The sequence below is a fragment of the Phyllosticta citriasiana genome (assembly GCF_038021145.1).
Source record: "Phyllosticta citriasiana strain CBS 120426 chromosome Unknown IWZ02scaffold_3, whole genome shotgun sequence".
Lineage (NCBI taxonomy): Eukaryota > Fungi > Ascomycota > Dothideomycetes > Botryosphaeriales > Phyllostictaceae > Phyllosticta > Phyllosticta citriasiana.
This window is the reverse complement of record NW_027117280.1, coordinates 567922-583767: the sequence shown is the minus strand read 5'-3', so window position 1 is coordinate 583767 and position 15846 is coordinate 567922. Positions and strand designations below refer to the sequence as shown.

Here is a 15846-nt window from a genome sequence, read left to right as displayed (position 1 = left end):
GAGAGACGGACAGAGACAGAGAGAAAAAAAGGGTCGCACGAGTGTACCCTCTGAAGCCAGGATAGCAAATACGACGAGAGCCAGAACGCAGTGTGAATGAAGTTTGGATATCTTTGGCGACTAATAGTCTTCTGTTGTTTTCAATCATCGTCCTCCATCAATTCCGCGAGCTCGCGTTCCTCGTCCTCGTCCAGTTCGATTTCCTTTTTCTCGTCCTCGCTCTCTCTAGGCTTACCCTGCTTCAGCAGCTCTGCCTCCTCAATCGCGCCCTTCAGGTCCTGCGCCTTGAGGCTCCACTGGCGAACGGTGCGGTCAATTGAGACGCTCACCAGGCGCTGGCCGGGCAGCAGCAGCAGGCCCGTCACCTCCTCGTAGTGCCCGGCGAAGGTGTGGTGCAGCCTGCCCGCCGCCTTTTCCCAGACGCGCACGTCTTCGTCCCTGCACGCCGTGACGACCCAGCCGCCGGCCTCGTCGACGACCACGTCGCGCACAAAGTCCGGGTGCGCCAGCGTCGTGTCGGGCTGCCAGGCGCGCGCGCGGCTCAGGCACTTGGCCGAGCGGTCCGCCGACGCCGTCCACAGGTCGTCGTCGGCGTCGAAGTATAGCGCGTCGACGCTCGTATCGTGCCGCACGAGCGGCGCGACGTCCTGCGCTGCCTCACCCTCTTCCTCGCCCGCTGCCGCCGTCCCTCCAACAGGTATCTCGCGCCCCGCGCCCCTCTCCAGCTGCCACGCGCGGATCTCGCGATCGCTGCCGGCGCTCAGCACCGTGACGGCGGGAGTCTGCTTGGCCAGGCGCGTCGTGTAGCCCGCCGGGTCCAGCGCCAGCGCCAGCACGCCGCGCGCGTGGCCCTTCAGCTTGTACAGCGGCGCGCGCTGCGCGACGTCCCACACGACGATGGCGGCGTCGGAGCCGCCCGACACCAGCACGTCGAGCCCGCCGATTGACGTTGCGAGCAGCGTTTTGACGAAGTCGGTGTGCGCGCCGGTCAGCCGGCCGACGGAGGCGATTGGAGTTGGTTTCTTCTTGTCCTTCGTTCCAGGTGTCGTTGAAGGGGTTGTTGACGTGGATGAAGGAGCGGCGGGGGTGGTGATGGTGGTGGTGGAGGGCAAAGGCCATAGCCACACGCTCTTGTCCCAGCAGCCGGCGGCGACGAGGCGCGCCTTTGGCAGCAGCGCGAGCGACGTGAGGGGTGCGGCGGGCCCATCGAATCGGTGCGTCACTTCACCCGTCTAGATGCAATCGCGCGCAAGTCAGCTGTATTGCTGCGTCCTTGTCCGTCTAGGTAGCAATGAATGCCATTCTCCCACTTTCCCGCCCATCATGCGCAAGTATTCCCACAGTCAAGGTATAATTTGGCGCCAGGGTAGCAGGGTCTCCGCGATCCATCCTTTGGGGAGGGCCATACACACTTGTAGCACAACTCTCTTGACGTTGCCCGCGGCCTCGGCGACGTACACAGCGGCGGCGTCGTCCAGCGGGTCGGCGGCGACGGCGAGCAGCTTTGACGGCAGCTTGATGGGCGCGCCCAACTCGTTTTTGGCTTTTTCCGCTTTGCGCGCGGATTCGGAGAGCGCGGTGCTGTTGTTGCCAAACAATGGTGGTTGTGGGTTAGCGTGATGTTGCTTGAGCGGGGAGAGGAGCGAGAGAGGGAGAGAGAGAGAGAGAGGGAGGGAGGGAGGTGCTCACGAGGTTTGGAAAAAGTGACCCGAGTCTGCTGAGCGCGACATGTTGGGCAGCGTGTTGGTGGACTGTTGCAGACGGAGGAGAAGGAGATGCGTCTGTGGTGGGGCACCAGGGGTCGCCGCCGCCGCTGTGGGGTCTTCTGGAAAACGCGTCTGAGCGTGATCACTGGACTGCCGTGGCCACTGCTTTGCCCACTTCCTTCTTTTCCAATTTCTCCTTGAATAGCACTTATGATATTCCTCTAATTTGCTATATACTTACGTCCATATTGGACTTTGGGCATCTGAACCTCCTCCATTGCTTGTTCTTCTTGACTGATGATTTCATCCAGCCGCCCATGAATTCTGTGGTAGCAAGCCAGTCCGTTATTGGCAACCCTGTTCGTCAGTATGGGTACCACCTTGTGCAAAAACCAATCAAAACGCCTCCCTTAGTCGCATGGGTATAACAAAGCCCCGTCCTAAGCCATTAAACGCGCCAAGAAGAGACAAGTGCTTGCTGCTGCTTAAAAAAAAAAAAAAAAAAAAAAAAAAGGATTTCCAACCCTACAGTCGGATTACCACGCGTACTGATCGTCGTCTTCGGGCAGAATGTTGTCATCGCCGTTCCAATCCTCGTCGCCGCTGGCCTCGGAGTCGAGAAAGTCGTTTTCGTTGAACTGCTCCTCGCGAGGCCGCAGGTTGTCGATGCGAATGTCGACGACTTCGCACATGCCCTGGATGAACTTTTCCTCGATATTGTCCTTCTTCTCCGGTTTGGGGCTCGGGCTGGCAGCCATCGTATACACATCGCCATCGTCGTCCAGGTTGTCCTCGGAGTCGCTCTCCATGAAGGAGCCTGCTGCCGCCCTGTTTGGGCGCAAGAGCCGCCTGCGACTTGGTTCCTGACCGTCTTTGGGCGTGACTTGGATGTGGCTGAACGTCATGGCTGTTTCTAGCGTCTGTGGGCTGCGATCTGGGGTGATTGTCGGAGGAAGCTCCTTGGACATTCTGAATCTCTTGCCTGACATGAGATACGGATTTGGGGGCGAAGATTCTCTCTGAAACACCTTTTGCAACCTTCCGATCCACAGATCACGGAATCCGGCACGATCTCGCCATCCAATGTCCAATGTTGCCTTGAGCACTAGTCTTTGGAGGACCGGCAGTTGCTCCGCAGAATCGATAAGAGACGAAAAAAACGTCTCAGCGGCACCGGAAGCCCACTTCCTCAGATGGACCATTTCAACCGTTTGGAGCGTTGATGGCCAGCTGGGGATTTCATCCTCCTTGAGCAATTCATCATACTTTGGGTCCGAGTCACGGAAAGTCGCATGCGAGTCGAAATAGTTCAGGTCCATTTTGAGAACCTGGAGTCTGGGGCAGGTTCTCTTGAGATCAGGCAAAAAGGAAATGTCCAGAGCTTGATTATGGTTGAGGACCAGGCTGAGCAGCTGACCACCATGAGAAACTAGAAAGTCACGGAGGACCTCGGAAGTGATGTTATGACAATTGACAACCGTAAGATGTTGAAGACTCTCCTTCAACAACGGTAGAAGCTCCCCATCGACGACTGGACACGACTCAATGGCCAGACTCTTCAAGTGCGGGAGAAGCGAAAGATTGTCTGCCAAAACCTGCTTGCCGTTGCGTTTAGTTTCAGCATTCTTTCCGTCATCTACATCCTCTTTGTCAAATTGCTGAAGAGAGATGTGCTCCAGGCGCTGGAAGGACTCCATCTGATGAACTTTTCCCATCCAGAACAGCGTCTGGTCCCGGGTCCGAAAAGTCGAATTCCAGGTCCAAGACTTTAGTCTCAATGCACTGTTGCCAAGTGCCCTGAAAAGTTCACCGCTGTAATGCCAACGACCGGAACTTGGCATGGGACGGAATGGGGGACGGGCTTGTGGGTGGACAATGGCGAGTTCGGTCAGCTGGGGAACATGTGGAATCAAGTCTCCCAACTCGAACTGTCCTCTTCCTGTCCAGCTATAGGCCAGTATTTCGGGGGCATCATATTCCAGACGACGTATCTTCACATTGTAGTTGATGACTTTGGAGGTTGAGCTGTCTGACAGGAGATCGAGAAGCCTGTGAGGCTTATCGACCCTGATCAATGGCGGGCACCTGTAGAGCGCCGTCAAAGCCGGCTCGGTGAAGTCTTTGCACACTCGAGCTGCGCCAATGAGCCAGGAAATGTTGGGTGTAGGATTGAAGTCGTCGTCATGCAGAGGCGTAGAGGCGAATGAGAATATCTGCAGCAGAATGTGGTATGGAAGCGAAGCCCACGGCGGCACGACGCCGTCGGTTTCCAGCTGAGAGGTTTGTTTTGAGGGGGTGGATTGTTTCGCTGTGCCTGCATCGCATTGTGAGCAAGAGAGCTTGTCGTACACGAATTTGAAAACTCACTGGACCCTGCATTTGAGCGACTGCGGCTCGCTATCTTCTTCGCAAACGACCGTGTGTTTCGCCTGGGGCCCTGACGACGTCTTGCTCTTCTCTTCTGGGGCCTCGAGCCGTCAGAGTCGCCATCTTCGCTCTCGTCATCCGAAGGAGTCTCGGTGACGAGAGGGGCAGATTCACGACGCAGCTCTGCCGAGGCTCGAAGACTCCGAGTCCTCCTCAGTCTGCCAGTGCGCCTGGGCCTTGGGCCCGGCTCCTCGTGAGCCGAGTCTCCATGGCGCTCGACGTCGGAGCTGGGAAGCTGGTAGGACTTGGAAGGCAGACGGCGCAGCTTTGTGGTGATCTCGGGGCTGGCAGACAGCAGGCCATGGTTGCGGTTGCGACAGGGAGGCGACTCGAGGGGCGGCGTCTGGTGGCTTTGGTCTTCGTCTAGGGAGTCGTCGGAGCTAGGATCTTTGTAGGAGGGGGCATTTCGGGATCGCAGTGGGCGTTGCGACTGCTGGGAATGCGAGTGCGAGTGGTGGGTCCGCCTCCGCTTGCGCACATGGCCATGGTCGTCGTCATGGGCAGAAGCTTGGTCGAGCGGATCGGGACGCAAGTCGTCGTCAGAGGTGCTGGGCTCGCGGTAGGATATCTGTCTTGTCAAGCGGCCAGCTCGGGAGAGAGCAGGCATCGCTGGACTCGTTGGATGCAAAGAGGATGAGGGCAGAGGAACGGAACATGTAGCACAGGAAAATGAGAAGTCGAGACTGGGATGTTGTGTAAGAGTGTGGGGGGTGGAGCGAAGCGCCACGGACGGATCGACGCCGCCTGCGGGCCGCTGCCCGTCTCTGTGCGCTGGGTGCTGCCCCTTAGCTAAGCACGCCCAGATTTCTCTTCTTTTCGACATTTAGACTGCACAACCAGGCTTGAACTTCTTCGACTGGTGTTGGAGGCAACATGATTTGCCACGGTGGATTTTTCTAGGACATGTCAACGCCGTAACCAGACCTATATCGCAGCAGCAGGCCAAACGTTAAATTCTCACAAGGGCTCTCCAGGTGCTTTTCGGCTCTCTGAATACCTAGCAGTCTTCTAAGTACGTTCAGTCAACTTATCAAAGACAACTAGTTAATGTGTCAACACGTTGGTGCTTTAAGTCCCCGGCTGCCAGTGGCCGCTTTAGGCTTGGCTGTTTACATAAGCACATCCGCAAACCTACGCGTCTCTTTGTTCAGGCCCCTCCCAAAGTCTATCACTACCAATTGCTCGCCAAATACCATGTTCCCTCTCTCCGTCCAGCAAGTCAATAAAAAACACGCTTTGGACATCGCAAATTCTACGGCGTCTCTGTTAAAAGCTCACTAGGCACGTGCTACCTGCCTACCCCGGGTGGCTACATTGGACGCGTCGCGTCGGCCATCTGCAGTTGCCCTGCCGGTCCAGGTCCGTGAGTATATCTTGTCTTCGCCTTTCCGTCTTTCCACTACAATTCCTTTGCCTCAGCTGGGTCCTAGGCACGGGCGGTCCAGCTACCTGTCTCCACATCACCTTCGCGGCTTCTAAGCTATTTCACTGATAAACCCTCTTCTCTAGAGCTTGCAAGCCTCATTCACAGTCTCTCTAATCTCCGCCTAAAAACCAGCTGATGTGTCACCAAGCTGCTATCCACCTAAGTTGAAGACGGAGGAAGCCACTAGACAAACTCGCCAGCCTGGACATGCCTGCCCACACTGGGCATGAGAAGCAAATCAACTCTTCCAGTCTTGTTTACTCAACCATTTACAAAGACAGGACACCACCTTTCCTGCAGAGGAATCTAACACAGGCGCTAAATGAGCACCAAGAGTCGCAAGCGCAGAGGGATGCCGTGCCGACAACAAGATCATGGAAGCCTCCTAATGATGAGCTTACTACGGTCATCGCTGCGAGGCATGGTACCTGTGAGCTCCGGATACATCCAGAATTCATCATCAAACCGCCCCACTACTCCAGCTCAAACATCACAAATCCGAGTCTGGTCTTCACAACACGGTGTCTTTTGACCTTTTCAATCTACAGAAGAGACGCTCAAGACTCATGGAGGCACAAGTTTAGAGATTGGAGCCACGCGACCTTCAAGGCATATCAAGATGGGACTGCTGTTGTATCCATGCGACAATCCTTAGCAATTGCTTCTCACGTATTCCCAGCATTGGATATGGAGTACAATGGTGGTGGCACCCTGCATGGTCACGTCGGTCCGAAGTATGTGCTACGGATTGAACTCCAATGCGAGCATCCGTCGCACAACCAGGCCGTCTTTGACTTTGTAGGGTTTTCGGGCCAACGAAATTATGCTAATGGGCAACACCTGCGGTCATATGTGTATTCTCTTCCGCGATGCCCGGCCAGTGACAAGTGCCTTCCATTGAAGCTTGACGACGGCAGGGACAGACTGGTGTCGTCTGAACACACCCTATACGTCAAAATGGAGTGGGCAGTGCCCAGGATGACTATCATGGAGGAGCTGAACCTCATGGACCGTCTTGAACGCGGAATGACACCTCTATCAGCAACAACAACAACAACAACAACAACAACAACAACCCAGCCCACAGAGCTGCTGCGAATGACGTACAGGTGTGACCAGGCCGGCTTGCAAAAGTCTCTGGTACTCCAAGGGTGTCTGTGCCCCTTGTGTTGCATGCGAGATTTCAGAACTGTGGAGCGTCTCCGGCTGCATCTGAAACTTGAGCATGACCGCTTCCATTTTGCATTCAACGAAATCAGGCCGCTCAGGCGTGCGGCTCCCAAGGAGGTGCACGTCAAGCTCACGTTTAAGGAACGTGCAGAGAAGCCAAATTCAGATGGTGGAAAAGAGATCAGGTGGATTGCTCCTAGCCACCCTTTCGACCTCGATGCGTTTCTGGCTGGAGACGAGTCATGGCTTCGCGGCAAAAAACCCAAAGCCTCTTTGGCCGCAATCACAGCTGGATCCCAGAGAAGAAAGAAGCCCGATGAAGTCGAACATCTGCCCAAGCCAGCCCGCAAGCGATATAAAGTCCCTCGAATTCGAGAAGAGGGTACCAACCTCAAGCTCTTCACGATGCACTCGCGAAGGCCGCTCGAGGAAGGCGAAGAGATCAGTGAGGATGACGATTCACTTTTTCCTTCTTGGATCGTGTCAAAGATCCGACGCAGGAGCCCCACATTGCCTCAAGATGTCGTCACATTCATGGACAGATGGGACGCACACATGCTGGGAGAACCAATAAAAAGTGACTTGGTCGTTGGAGATGCCGTGGTCCGCTTCCTTCGATCAAACGAGAAGTGGATCCGAGAGACGCCTGGCATGGCACGAGAGTTTATGAAGAAGCTGAATGAGCTAGTGGAAGACGACCTAGTGAGCACTGAAGTTTTTGACTACGGCAGAGATCGCGTTGAATCAAGTGCCGCCACAGTCGTTAACGGCGAGAAAGGAGAGAAGAGGAAGCGAGACGACAACGTGAAGGATGCAGGCTCTTTCTGTCGCCCCAGCTCGCCCAAAAAGACCAAGATGGACGGCAGCGTACAAGCGAACCAAGGGAAAGAAAACACGCCCTGGAAGATACCAAGTCTGTCCGGCGGACAGGGAGGACCAGGGAGCAATCCGCTTGCGAAGAATTCCATTCTGCAGACGCAGTCTAAACAGCGCGACAACAGACTCGGCGAGACTGCAAACAGCACAACTATCGATGGCGGAGCGGACGTATGTGCGTGTGTCTGCGGGAAGCCCGTCACGGCACTTGATGCTCCCAGAGCCATTATCTGCGCCAACATGGTAAGTCTCGCGCTTGAAGAGGACCCATCTGCAATAGCTAACAGTGCTGATCTAGGCATGCATACGCGAGGAGTTCCACCTGTTCTGCGTTGGCCTGGACAAGAGAGTCGCGGGATGGCGATGCGATAACTGTGCAGCGCAGGGTGCACGGTAAACCCCAGCCTGTCCATCCATGGCCCCCTGCTTCAATCTTGCCTGGCTAATGTTTTTGTGTTTGGTCATAGCGAGGTGCAAGTCACCCCTTCTCCTTTTTTTTTTTTTTTTTTTTTTTTTTTTTTTGCCCCAGACTCTCCTATCCCCATGTTCGTTCAGCTGCTGCGGCGGACATAGCTGCATGGCATCACCGCTTGGAGTCCACATATTCATTTTCCACTCTTTCGAATCCATCAGCATCGCGATTGGCGTCCAATGTTTTTGTGCGAGCGAGCAGTGTTCCTGCATGCGGATACCCAGAATTTATTATTGTTGTTGACCTTCTTGCTTCTTCCTTTTCATCAGCTCAAACTTCTGAGCGGACATTGAATATCTGCGGACATGTATCTCTTTCTCGTAGATGGCCATGCCTAGTGAATGCTCAGCAAACACTACTTCCATCACGGTTGCTTTGGGTATTTGGCCTTTAGGTTCGAGGTTGATTGGATGGTGCATGCAAATTGCTTCCTTGATCCTTGGCTTGCTTGCTTGCTTGCCGTCGGCGCTGTAATGCAAGGTCCGCCGGGGTGTACCTGAGGCGCAGTTGTTGGAAGAACTGCTTCAGGGTGGTGGGACCTTGGTATCCCATCAAGTCTGTAGGAGAGCAGTTGGATAGAGACTGCACCCAGGCACTCCATAACCGTAGAGCCCCACCTTGTAGGTAGGAACCTACAGCAAGGATACGCTCCTCTTCAGTGTACTCTGTTCTGGAGTGCTTCTCACTAGCATAGAGCCAAGCTGAGACAGCATGGATCCAGTTGTCACAAGCATTGAGAGAGTAGTCTCCGCTGAAGATGGGTGGAGCTCCTAGGCGCAGCTTGGTACCACCAAGGTTTCCAGGGGGGCGAGTTGCCATCAAGCCTCCTACTAGCTGCTCTAACTCCTTCACCTTTTCCACCACCTCTAGGTGGGAAGAGGCAGCAGGTGCTTTCCTAATTTCCAGTTGATCAAGGCGCCCATTGATGGTAGCCAAGATGGTGTAGATTTGTTCCAAGTGACCATCAACTCCAGATGAGGGAGGTGCTATGGTATCTTGGGGGGAAGCTCCTTTGGTTTTACCCTTTTTCTTTTGTTGGCGGGTGGGAGTAGGTGTAGGAGTAGTACTGCCAGTGGAGCTTGGTTCATCCTTAGGAGTTTTGAGCTCAGGGGGAGAGTTTGCGGGGGAGGATTGAGGGCCACGTTTGGCTGGGGTTGCTGAGGAGGATCCGGGAGTTGACATGGTGAGGTTGGTGATGATGTGGAACAATTCTGATGCTGGTATTTTCGTCTCAGTTAGTTCCTCTTGCGATCAAGAGATCCTAAGCTAAGGAGGCCTTGTAGTGGCTGAGTCTCTTTTACCGATAACCGAGGGTATACCCACTAGTGCCTGTGATTTAAGGGGGAGACAAGAGAGCAATGGAACAAAGAATTAACTGCTCAATTATTCTCTTACCCCAGGCACCACCGGTTGCGGCCACAAGAGAGCGGTTGGAGTAGTATGAGGACTACTCCCCTGGCCCGAAGGCCAACCTCTTTCAGCTACCAGATGTTTGCCCGTCGGCTTGTCCACCATAGATTCCAGGCACAGATCGGTAAACAGACTGCGCTTGCATGGTGTGGAGGCGAAGCGAAAGAACTATGATGTCGTTTGGATGGCATGAATGTGAGGAAGACATGCAAGAGCAAGACAGAGAGACATGCACGAGGCACATCCATCCAGCTAAGCGTAGAGTCCGGGCACAAAAAGCACGCAAGAAACCAACTCTGTCGGAAGAGAGATCGATTCCATTCACCACTTTGATTCCTCAGAGGGCCATACCGTCGCAGGCTTTCAAGCCGTGACCGAACTGCGCTACACATGCACCGCCACGCTGACTGCCCTGCTGTACCCAACATGTCTACCCCACCCCATTTACCCAAGGCGCGCGACCAAGTGCACGGGTTGGTAGTCAACCAAGTACCTATGTACTCACCGCTCGCTCACCCCTCCTCAGCAGCGTCCTCAGCACCATCGCGCTCACCAAACTTCAAATAAACCCTCGCACACTCGTCCGGCAGCTGCATCTGCTCCAGCGGGTCGGGAGGAAGCAGCGGCACCGCCGGCGCCTCGTGCAGCCACAGCAACTGGAAACTGTAATCCATGTGTTCACAGACTGTTTGGCATCCCAGCCGACGTCAGTGATGGCTCGGCGCTTTGCGGGAGGGAGGGGATGGGGAGGAGGAGGAGGGGAGGGGAAGGAGAAGCGAGACAAAAACTTACCAACCCAGTTGATGAAGTCGGTGGAGAGCGGCACGATGCCGTCGTGAGCGTTATTGTGGTGGAAGAGGCCGGCCTGCAGGGAAGCAGAGCGTGCAGAGGACGGGGAGGAGGAGGAGGTGGTGGCGTAGGACGCGACGGTGACGGGGTCGAGGATTGAGTCGGCGGAGGGGATGAGGGGTTGGACAAGGGGCTGGGTCATGGGGGCCCTGAGAGGTGTCAGTCAGTCAGTCAGTCAGTCAGTCAATCAAGTCTCTTCCACCGAGCGTGAAGGAAGCTTCAAGCATCGCCGCGCACCAGCGCGCGGTGTCTTAGGAGAGATGGTAGCACTTACGCAACGCTGCCAACAGCGACGTCAAAAGAGAGGTAATTGACATCAAAGCTGAACGTCTGGTTCAAGCAGGCCATAGGACCGGGATCCTTCTGGACGAACAGCTTGCCTGTCGTGGGGCCGGTCATGACGGGGACAACCGTCTTGCCGTGGAAGCGCGCCTTGGTGATGAACTCGGTCGTGTTGACGAGCTCCGTCAGGATGTGGAATTTGGAACGACCGTCTGGGGGTTTGGCGGTGAGAGGCAAGGTGCCGGCGACCTGGAACAGGACCGCCAAGAGTAGAAGCATGGTGGAGTGGAGGATCATGGTGGTCTGTGTGTGATTGGGGTTGGAGGATGGGTGTGTGGATGCGGAGAGTGCAGTGTTCCGAAAGAGCGTGGGCGAGAGTGGAAAAGAGGTGGAGGTTCAAGAACAGACGCCGACGCAAAGGCTTATGTACGTGCATGAAGCGAAGCTCAAGGCACTGGGTAGGTAGTGGGAAGAAAGCACTGTTTCCGACAACTGATTTAATGGACAAATGGGGCTGGGAGAATTCAATCACTTACGTCCATGACCTCGCCTGTTGTCAAAACAAGAGGCAGATGGCCCAGATTGCAGGACTTCTAGAAACACCGAATTATCGTTTTGACATATGCAATCCAACTTTTGGACCTTATCCTCAATGGACATCCCCTCTGAACGCCCGGCCTTCATTCTGGAGTCACAAGTCAGTGATGTTGATGACATTATTTCACTTAACAAAGAGGAAACTATTTCTACGTGATGCTTCTACTTGTCTCATGTCATAGTCAAGTACTGGATGCATGTTGCACACGCAACTAATCAGCTGCGCTCTAACCTCGATCCGCCCCGTCAAGCCTCCATCAACACCAAAGACAGCATCGAGTCTTCGTGGCCTACACCAAAAGCGCGAACAGTAGGTATGTCCGCCGCCAATACTCGACCGCGCCCTTCCTCAGCCTCTCCTCAGCCGCCTTGTCCAGGTCTGGCACCGCATTCTGGATGCGCTTCTCAAGAATGGCGAGCGCAGACTCTTGGTTCGTGGCAGCCGGAGCGGTTGACCGAGACAAGGCCCGAGAGAGGTACATGACGTCAAAGAGGAGATGAATTAATTTGTCTTTCTTGACCGCAGCGAAAGCTGCAGCGTCGACGGCTGATGCGTTGGTCTTCGGTGTACCGTTAGTTGCAGGTGCAGCAGACGTGGGAGAGGACGTTGGCCGGGTGGCATCTGGTGCGGCATCGGAACTCTTCTCGTCGTCTTCTTTGCTTTCTCCCTGCTCTTGCTCGCCATTCTCCTCCGCCGGTTCCTCATTAGCCTTGCTTTCGATATCTTCGACGCCGTCTTTCTCCTTGTTCTCGTCCTTTGTGACCTGCGAATCCTTATTCTTTCCTCCGTCTTCTTGAACTGGCGGAGTCGCCGACTCGATTACACTCACGGTTTCGCCAACCATATCGCTCACCGCATCCGCAATCTCGCCCTTCAATACAAACACAGCGCCTGGAGACCAAAGATCACCACCCCGAGACGCCATTTCTTTGCCCAGCGCAGTCATGAATTTGAAAGCTGGTACTGAAGGTTGGACAGGAAGCTGCGGCATGCCCTCCCACAGCGCTCGGGCTCGCGCATTTCGTGCACGAGTGAACTTTGCCAGGGAAGTTTTGTAGGCAACCAAAGGTGTGGCAGCAACGGCTTTTGCGACAGAAAGATGCAGGGGCTGGGTGATGGCAGTGTCAAAGGTTATTGGGGAGGTGATTCTTCGTCTGGTCGAGTCGGAAAGGGAAGCAAGACGTTGGCTGATTTCCCGCAAGGAGCGAAGAATGAGCACAGCTTTAGATGGCGCGTCTTCATCAGATGATGCCAGAGCGGTTTGGGCGACTTCCTCAACATCTTTCTGCAATCTCGCGAGAGCATGGGAGAGTGCTTCATGTAGCGAATCCTCGAGGGTGCGTGGGTCATCTTCGCTCAGAAGCGCTTGTCGTGAGTCCAGGTCAAAATCGTCGTTTTCATCGTCCACATTGAGGTCTTCATCCCACCTGGTGTCTTTCATTTCCTTGATAACAACGAACACTTCTTCCAGAGACTGAGACCAATCACTGTAGGTGCCGATGAGGCGACGGAGAAAGGCATTGACCCCATGACTTCTTTCAATGATTGCTTGCTTGAAAGCCGGAGCACCGTGAGCTATGTCGATAGAGGTCGTTGAAGGATCCCACAGTGATGTGACATGGTCAGATTTAACCTCATCCCAGTCATCAATGCTTTCCCTGAGCTCCGCCGTCACCTTTTGAAGCTGGGCTGCTCTGTTACCGAACAATGTGCGTAGGCGATCAGTGAATGCGTCTCGCAAATCATCCAGAACGGAGGCTGGTTTGACACCGGGAGAACGGTGGTTGGATGACAACCAAGTCTCGAGCACGTCTCTCCGGATATCCCGGACCGTCTTCGGATCCTCGAGGTCATCCAACACTTTTCTGACGGTATCAAGGAAGGATTTGATGGCTTGCTTCGACCACGCCTTGAGCAACCTCTCCGAGTCTGCAGAGGACAGCTCGTCATGCCTTGGCCACGGAGTGTAGTTTCTGACATTGTCTGAAATCCAACGCTGATGGACATCCAAGTCGAGTTCGTCGATGGCCTTGATGTCGTTGTCTTGCAGCAGAGGTCTTGCCTTGAGTTTCACCAAGGCTTCCGACAAGCGGCTGGGGAAGATGGTCTGAGAATCCTGTAGCGTCCGCACATATAGCTTCAAGGCCTTGGGCAGGCGTTCCTGGTTGACGGGTCCTTTCCCGACCAGCCTGGTGATTGATTCATGCCGAACATGATGGAAATGCCGCAACACGTCGCTTGGGGTAGAGCTCGTGGCAAGAGAAAAGGCGACCATGCTTTCAAGGACATGGCTAATGTCGGCACTTGGACGTGAGAAGTGCTTGTCGACGTTGTTCAGCAGCTTCCGCCGCAGCGAGCCCAACTGAAGCTTGAGACTTTCCAGGAATGGCGGGGCATCTGGCGCTTTGGAAAGGTCATTGTGGAGAAGACGAGACACAACCAGGACTTTGGCAGCAATTAAGATGGAGCCCTTTTTCAACAGCCGGCGCATAACCGTTGGGCAATTTTGCAGCACGCGCAGCTGCGCTGTGAACGAGTAGCGTTCACCATCTGCAAAGTCAGCCATGGCCCAATTAGTCACAAAAGAATCTTACCCATCTTGCGAGTATGTTCCAACAGGTCAGAGTAGTTTTGGGCAATCTTGTCCACCCTTCTCGAGTTGCATTTGCGCCCGATGACACCAAGAGTTGCATTAACGTCTTGAATTTGGTGATCCATTTCAATGATGCGCTCTGCCGTCCCCAACAAGTCGCGATAGCTCGCTCTACGCACGCCTAGTCAATACGCTTTCCAAAGAGGTTTGATCGCAGCCAGACAGGGATAGACCTACCCAACCAAGGAGCGGAGCTTCTCTCGGTTCTCATTGGCATTGTTGCGAAGCTGTTGCTCGAATTTCCGCACGACGGGCACGGGATACTTGAAGGCATCCTCCCAGGACTGAAAAGTCCGGGGATCTGGGGCTTCGGATGCCATGATTGGGGATGTGGAGTCAAAACACGTTGCCTGATTGGCGTGGCAGCCAGGGGAGACGTTGGAACACAGCGTAGGAGCGGATTATCGAATCTCCGATTTCACGCTGTCACGTGCGGCAATGTTATAATGTGGCAGAATTGACAGTGGTAAATGGAAACTCTGCATCTGCCTGTTAATGAAGATTTGTTGTCAAAGGTTTTTTATGCTAGAGACGACCCAAAGTCAAAAGACGACGACTAAAGCTGAGCAACTCGTCCACCAACGCTAGGCGGAGGGTAGCCCCTTAACGCAATTAAGATTAGCGTTCTTTCTTAGCGTGATTTAGACGCGTCTCCCATGGCGTCGTGTATATTTTCTGCCATCCTCCATCTTCATCACCACCTCTACACCCCTCCGAACCTGATCACTGCTGTCGTCGACCTCACCTCTCCATCTCGACAAGGCTCCATCACCTGCACTCACGACTCTCCCTGTTTCGCTCTCAAAAAATCTCTCGCCTTCCAGAAAAACGCCAAAGCAAATCACTTGTTTCCAGTGGTTTTTTGCGAGGAAAAAGAGCATCACAAACGACTTGTTCCACCCGAGTCCAACGTCTTCAACATGTCTTCCTCCAGCTTCCTCAATGCTCCTGGCAGCACGCCGCGCCCCCGCCACGCCGTCCCGGCTACCCCTGTCACGCACCCCAATACGACGAGATTCCACAATGCCTGCCACCGCATCATGACCATTGCTGGCCAAGAGGAAGGCTCCCAGATCGTGTCGGAGATCCACGCGTGCATCGGATTCTCGGCCCAGGTGGATTCCGAGAAGTTCTACGCCCTCCAAGCCGAATACGAAGATCTGTACGGCAAGTACAGCGGCCTGAAGAAGGCCTACGATGAGCAGGAGGAGGAGCTTGCGGTCGCCCGCGAACAGGCCGGTCTCGCCCCCAAGCCCAAGCCCAAGGACCTGGTCACGCCTTTGATGAAGGCCCCGGATCGCTTCGACGGCGAGACCGAGTCGGTTCTTCTCAACTTCATCAAGTTCCGCAGCGACATCGCCAGCGTGTTCCAGATCGACGCGCGCTTCTACCCGACCGACGAGGACAGAGCGGCGTACATGATCGACCGCCTCGAGGGCCACGCCCTCAACACGCTGTACTCCAGTGCCAAGAGCATGGGAAAGGACCTGGAGAAGTTGACTGTCGCCGAGATTGTTGGCATCTTGGAGGAGCACTTCGGCCCGGAGAACTCTTCCGACCCCCACCGCGCCCTTGTTCTCGATGTCCGCAGGCAGCACCAGCAGGGCCGTTGAGTGCGGCACTCAGCGCCCAATATGGCCCGTCAATGACTGCGGCGCGAGATGCTCGTTACAGCATGATTTGGTGTTTTGTTTGGAGCTGGATACGTGGCTGGCGGCCAACAGGCACTTAACGAATGCCATAACACAACACCGACAAGGTAAGTCGACAACCCACAACACCGTTACTCCAACATTTACTGACATATGAGAAGCATGATTAATGACTTCACCCACGACGCACGAAGTAATGAACCACGACGGATTGATACCCCAGCATCGGACGACACGATTTCCACAAGGCATGGTTAGGGATAGGGCAGGGCTAGGTAAACATCGGCGTCAGTCGAAAGTAGGAAAAAGGTTTCATTTTCTCTCC

At 54.7% G+C, this 15846-nt stretch overlaps 7 protein-coding genes across 7 annotated transcripts; 1 reads left to right on the top strand and 6 right to left on the bottom strand.

Annotated features, from left to right (window-relative positions):
- Positions 1–140: 140 nt before the first annotated feature.
- On the bottom strand, positions 141–1883 carry IWZ02DRAFT_414787 (WD domain-containing protein; the record flags this gene model as incomplete). The annotated part of the gene is made up of 5 exons (XM_066765766.1): positions 1690–1883; positions 1413–1581; positions 1128–1232; positions 696–1025; positions 141–647 (listed from the first exon to the last, which is right to left on the bottom strand). Exons 1-5 carry the CDS (start codon positions 1728–1730, stop codon positions 141–143), a joined length of 1152 nt encoding a protein of 383 aa, XP_066625082.1. The 5' UTR covers positions 1731–1883.
- Positions 1884–4900, bottom strand: IWZ02DRAFT_397086 (uncharacterized protein). Its single transcript, XM_066765596.1, has 2 exons — positions 4074–4900; positions 1884–4020 (listed from the first exon to the last, which is right to left on the bottom strand). The coding sequence occupies exons 1-2, from the start codon at positions 4738–4740 to the stop codon at positions 2243–2245; spliced, it is 2445 nt and encodes an 814-aa protein (XP_066625081.1). The 5' UTR covers positions 4741–4900; the 3' UTR covers positions 1884–2242.
- Positions 4901–6516: 1616 nt separating this feature from the next.
- On the top strand, positions 6517–8002 carry IWZ02DRAFT_488075 (uncharacterized protein; the record flags this gene model as incomplete). The annotated part of the gene is made up of 2 exons (XM_066769426.1): positions 6517–7848; positions 7904–8002. 2 exons carry the CDS (start codon positions 6517–6519, stop codon positions 8000–8002), a joined length of 1431 nt encoding a protein of 476 aa, XP_066625080.1.
- Positions 8003–8467: 465 nt separating this feature from the next.
- On the bottom strand, positions 8468–9305 carry IWZ02DRAFT_479695 (uncharacterized protein; the record flags this gene model as incomplete). Its single annotated transcript, XM_066769097.1, has 1 exon — positions 8468–9305. Exon 1 carries the CDS (start codon positions 9257–9259, stop codon positions 8468–8470), a length of 792 nt encoding a protein of 263 aa, XP_066625079.1. The 5' UTR covers positions 9260–9305.
- A 694-nt stretch (positions 9306–9999) lies between these two features.
- On the bottom strand, positions 10000–10915 carry IWZ02DRAFT_430636 (uncharacterized protein; the record flags this gene model as incomplete). The annotated part of the gene is made up of 3 exons (XM_066766089.1): positions 10000–10172; positions 10280–10485; positions 10611–10915. The coding sequence occupies 3 exons, from the start codon at positions 10913–10915 to the stop codon at positions 10000–10002; spliced, it is 684 nt and encodes a 227-aa protein (XP_066625078.1).
- Positions 10916–11324: 409 nt separating this feature from the next.
- IWZ02DRAFT_172016 (uncharacterized protein) lies at positions 11325–14214 on the bottom strand. The gene is made up of 3 exons (XM_066762215.1): positions 14047–14214; positions 13811–13980; positions 11325–13766 (listed from the first exon to the last, which is right to left on the bottom strand). Exons 1-3 carry the CDS (start codon positions 14187–14189, stop codon positions 11506–11508), a joined length of 2574 nt encoding a protein of 857 aa, XP_066625077.1. The 5' UTR covers positions 14190–14214; the 3' UTR covers positions 11325–11505.
- A 350-nt stretch (positions 14215–14564) lies between these two features.
- Positions 14565–15027, bottom strand: IWZ02DRAFT_443915 (uncharacterized protein). Its single transcript, XM_066767070.1, has one exon. It carries the CDS (start codon positions 14966–14968, stop codon positions 14750–14752), a length of 219 nt encoding a protein of 72 aa, XP_066625076.1. The 5' UTR covers positions 14969–15027; the 3' UTR covers positions 14565–14749.
- Between the last annotated feature and the right edge of the window lie 819 nt (positions 15028–15846).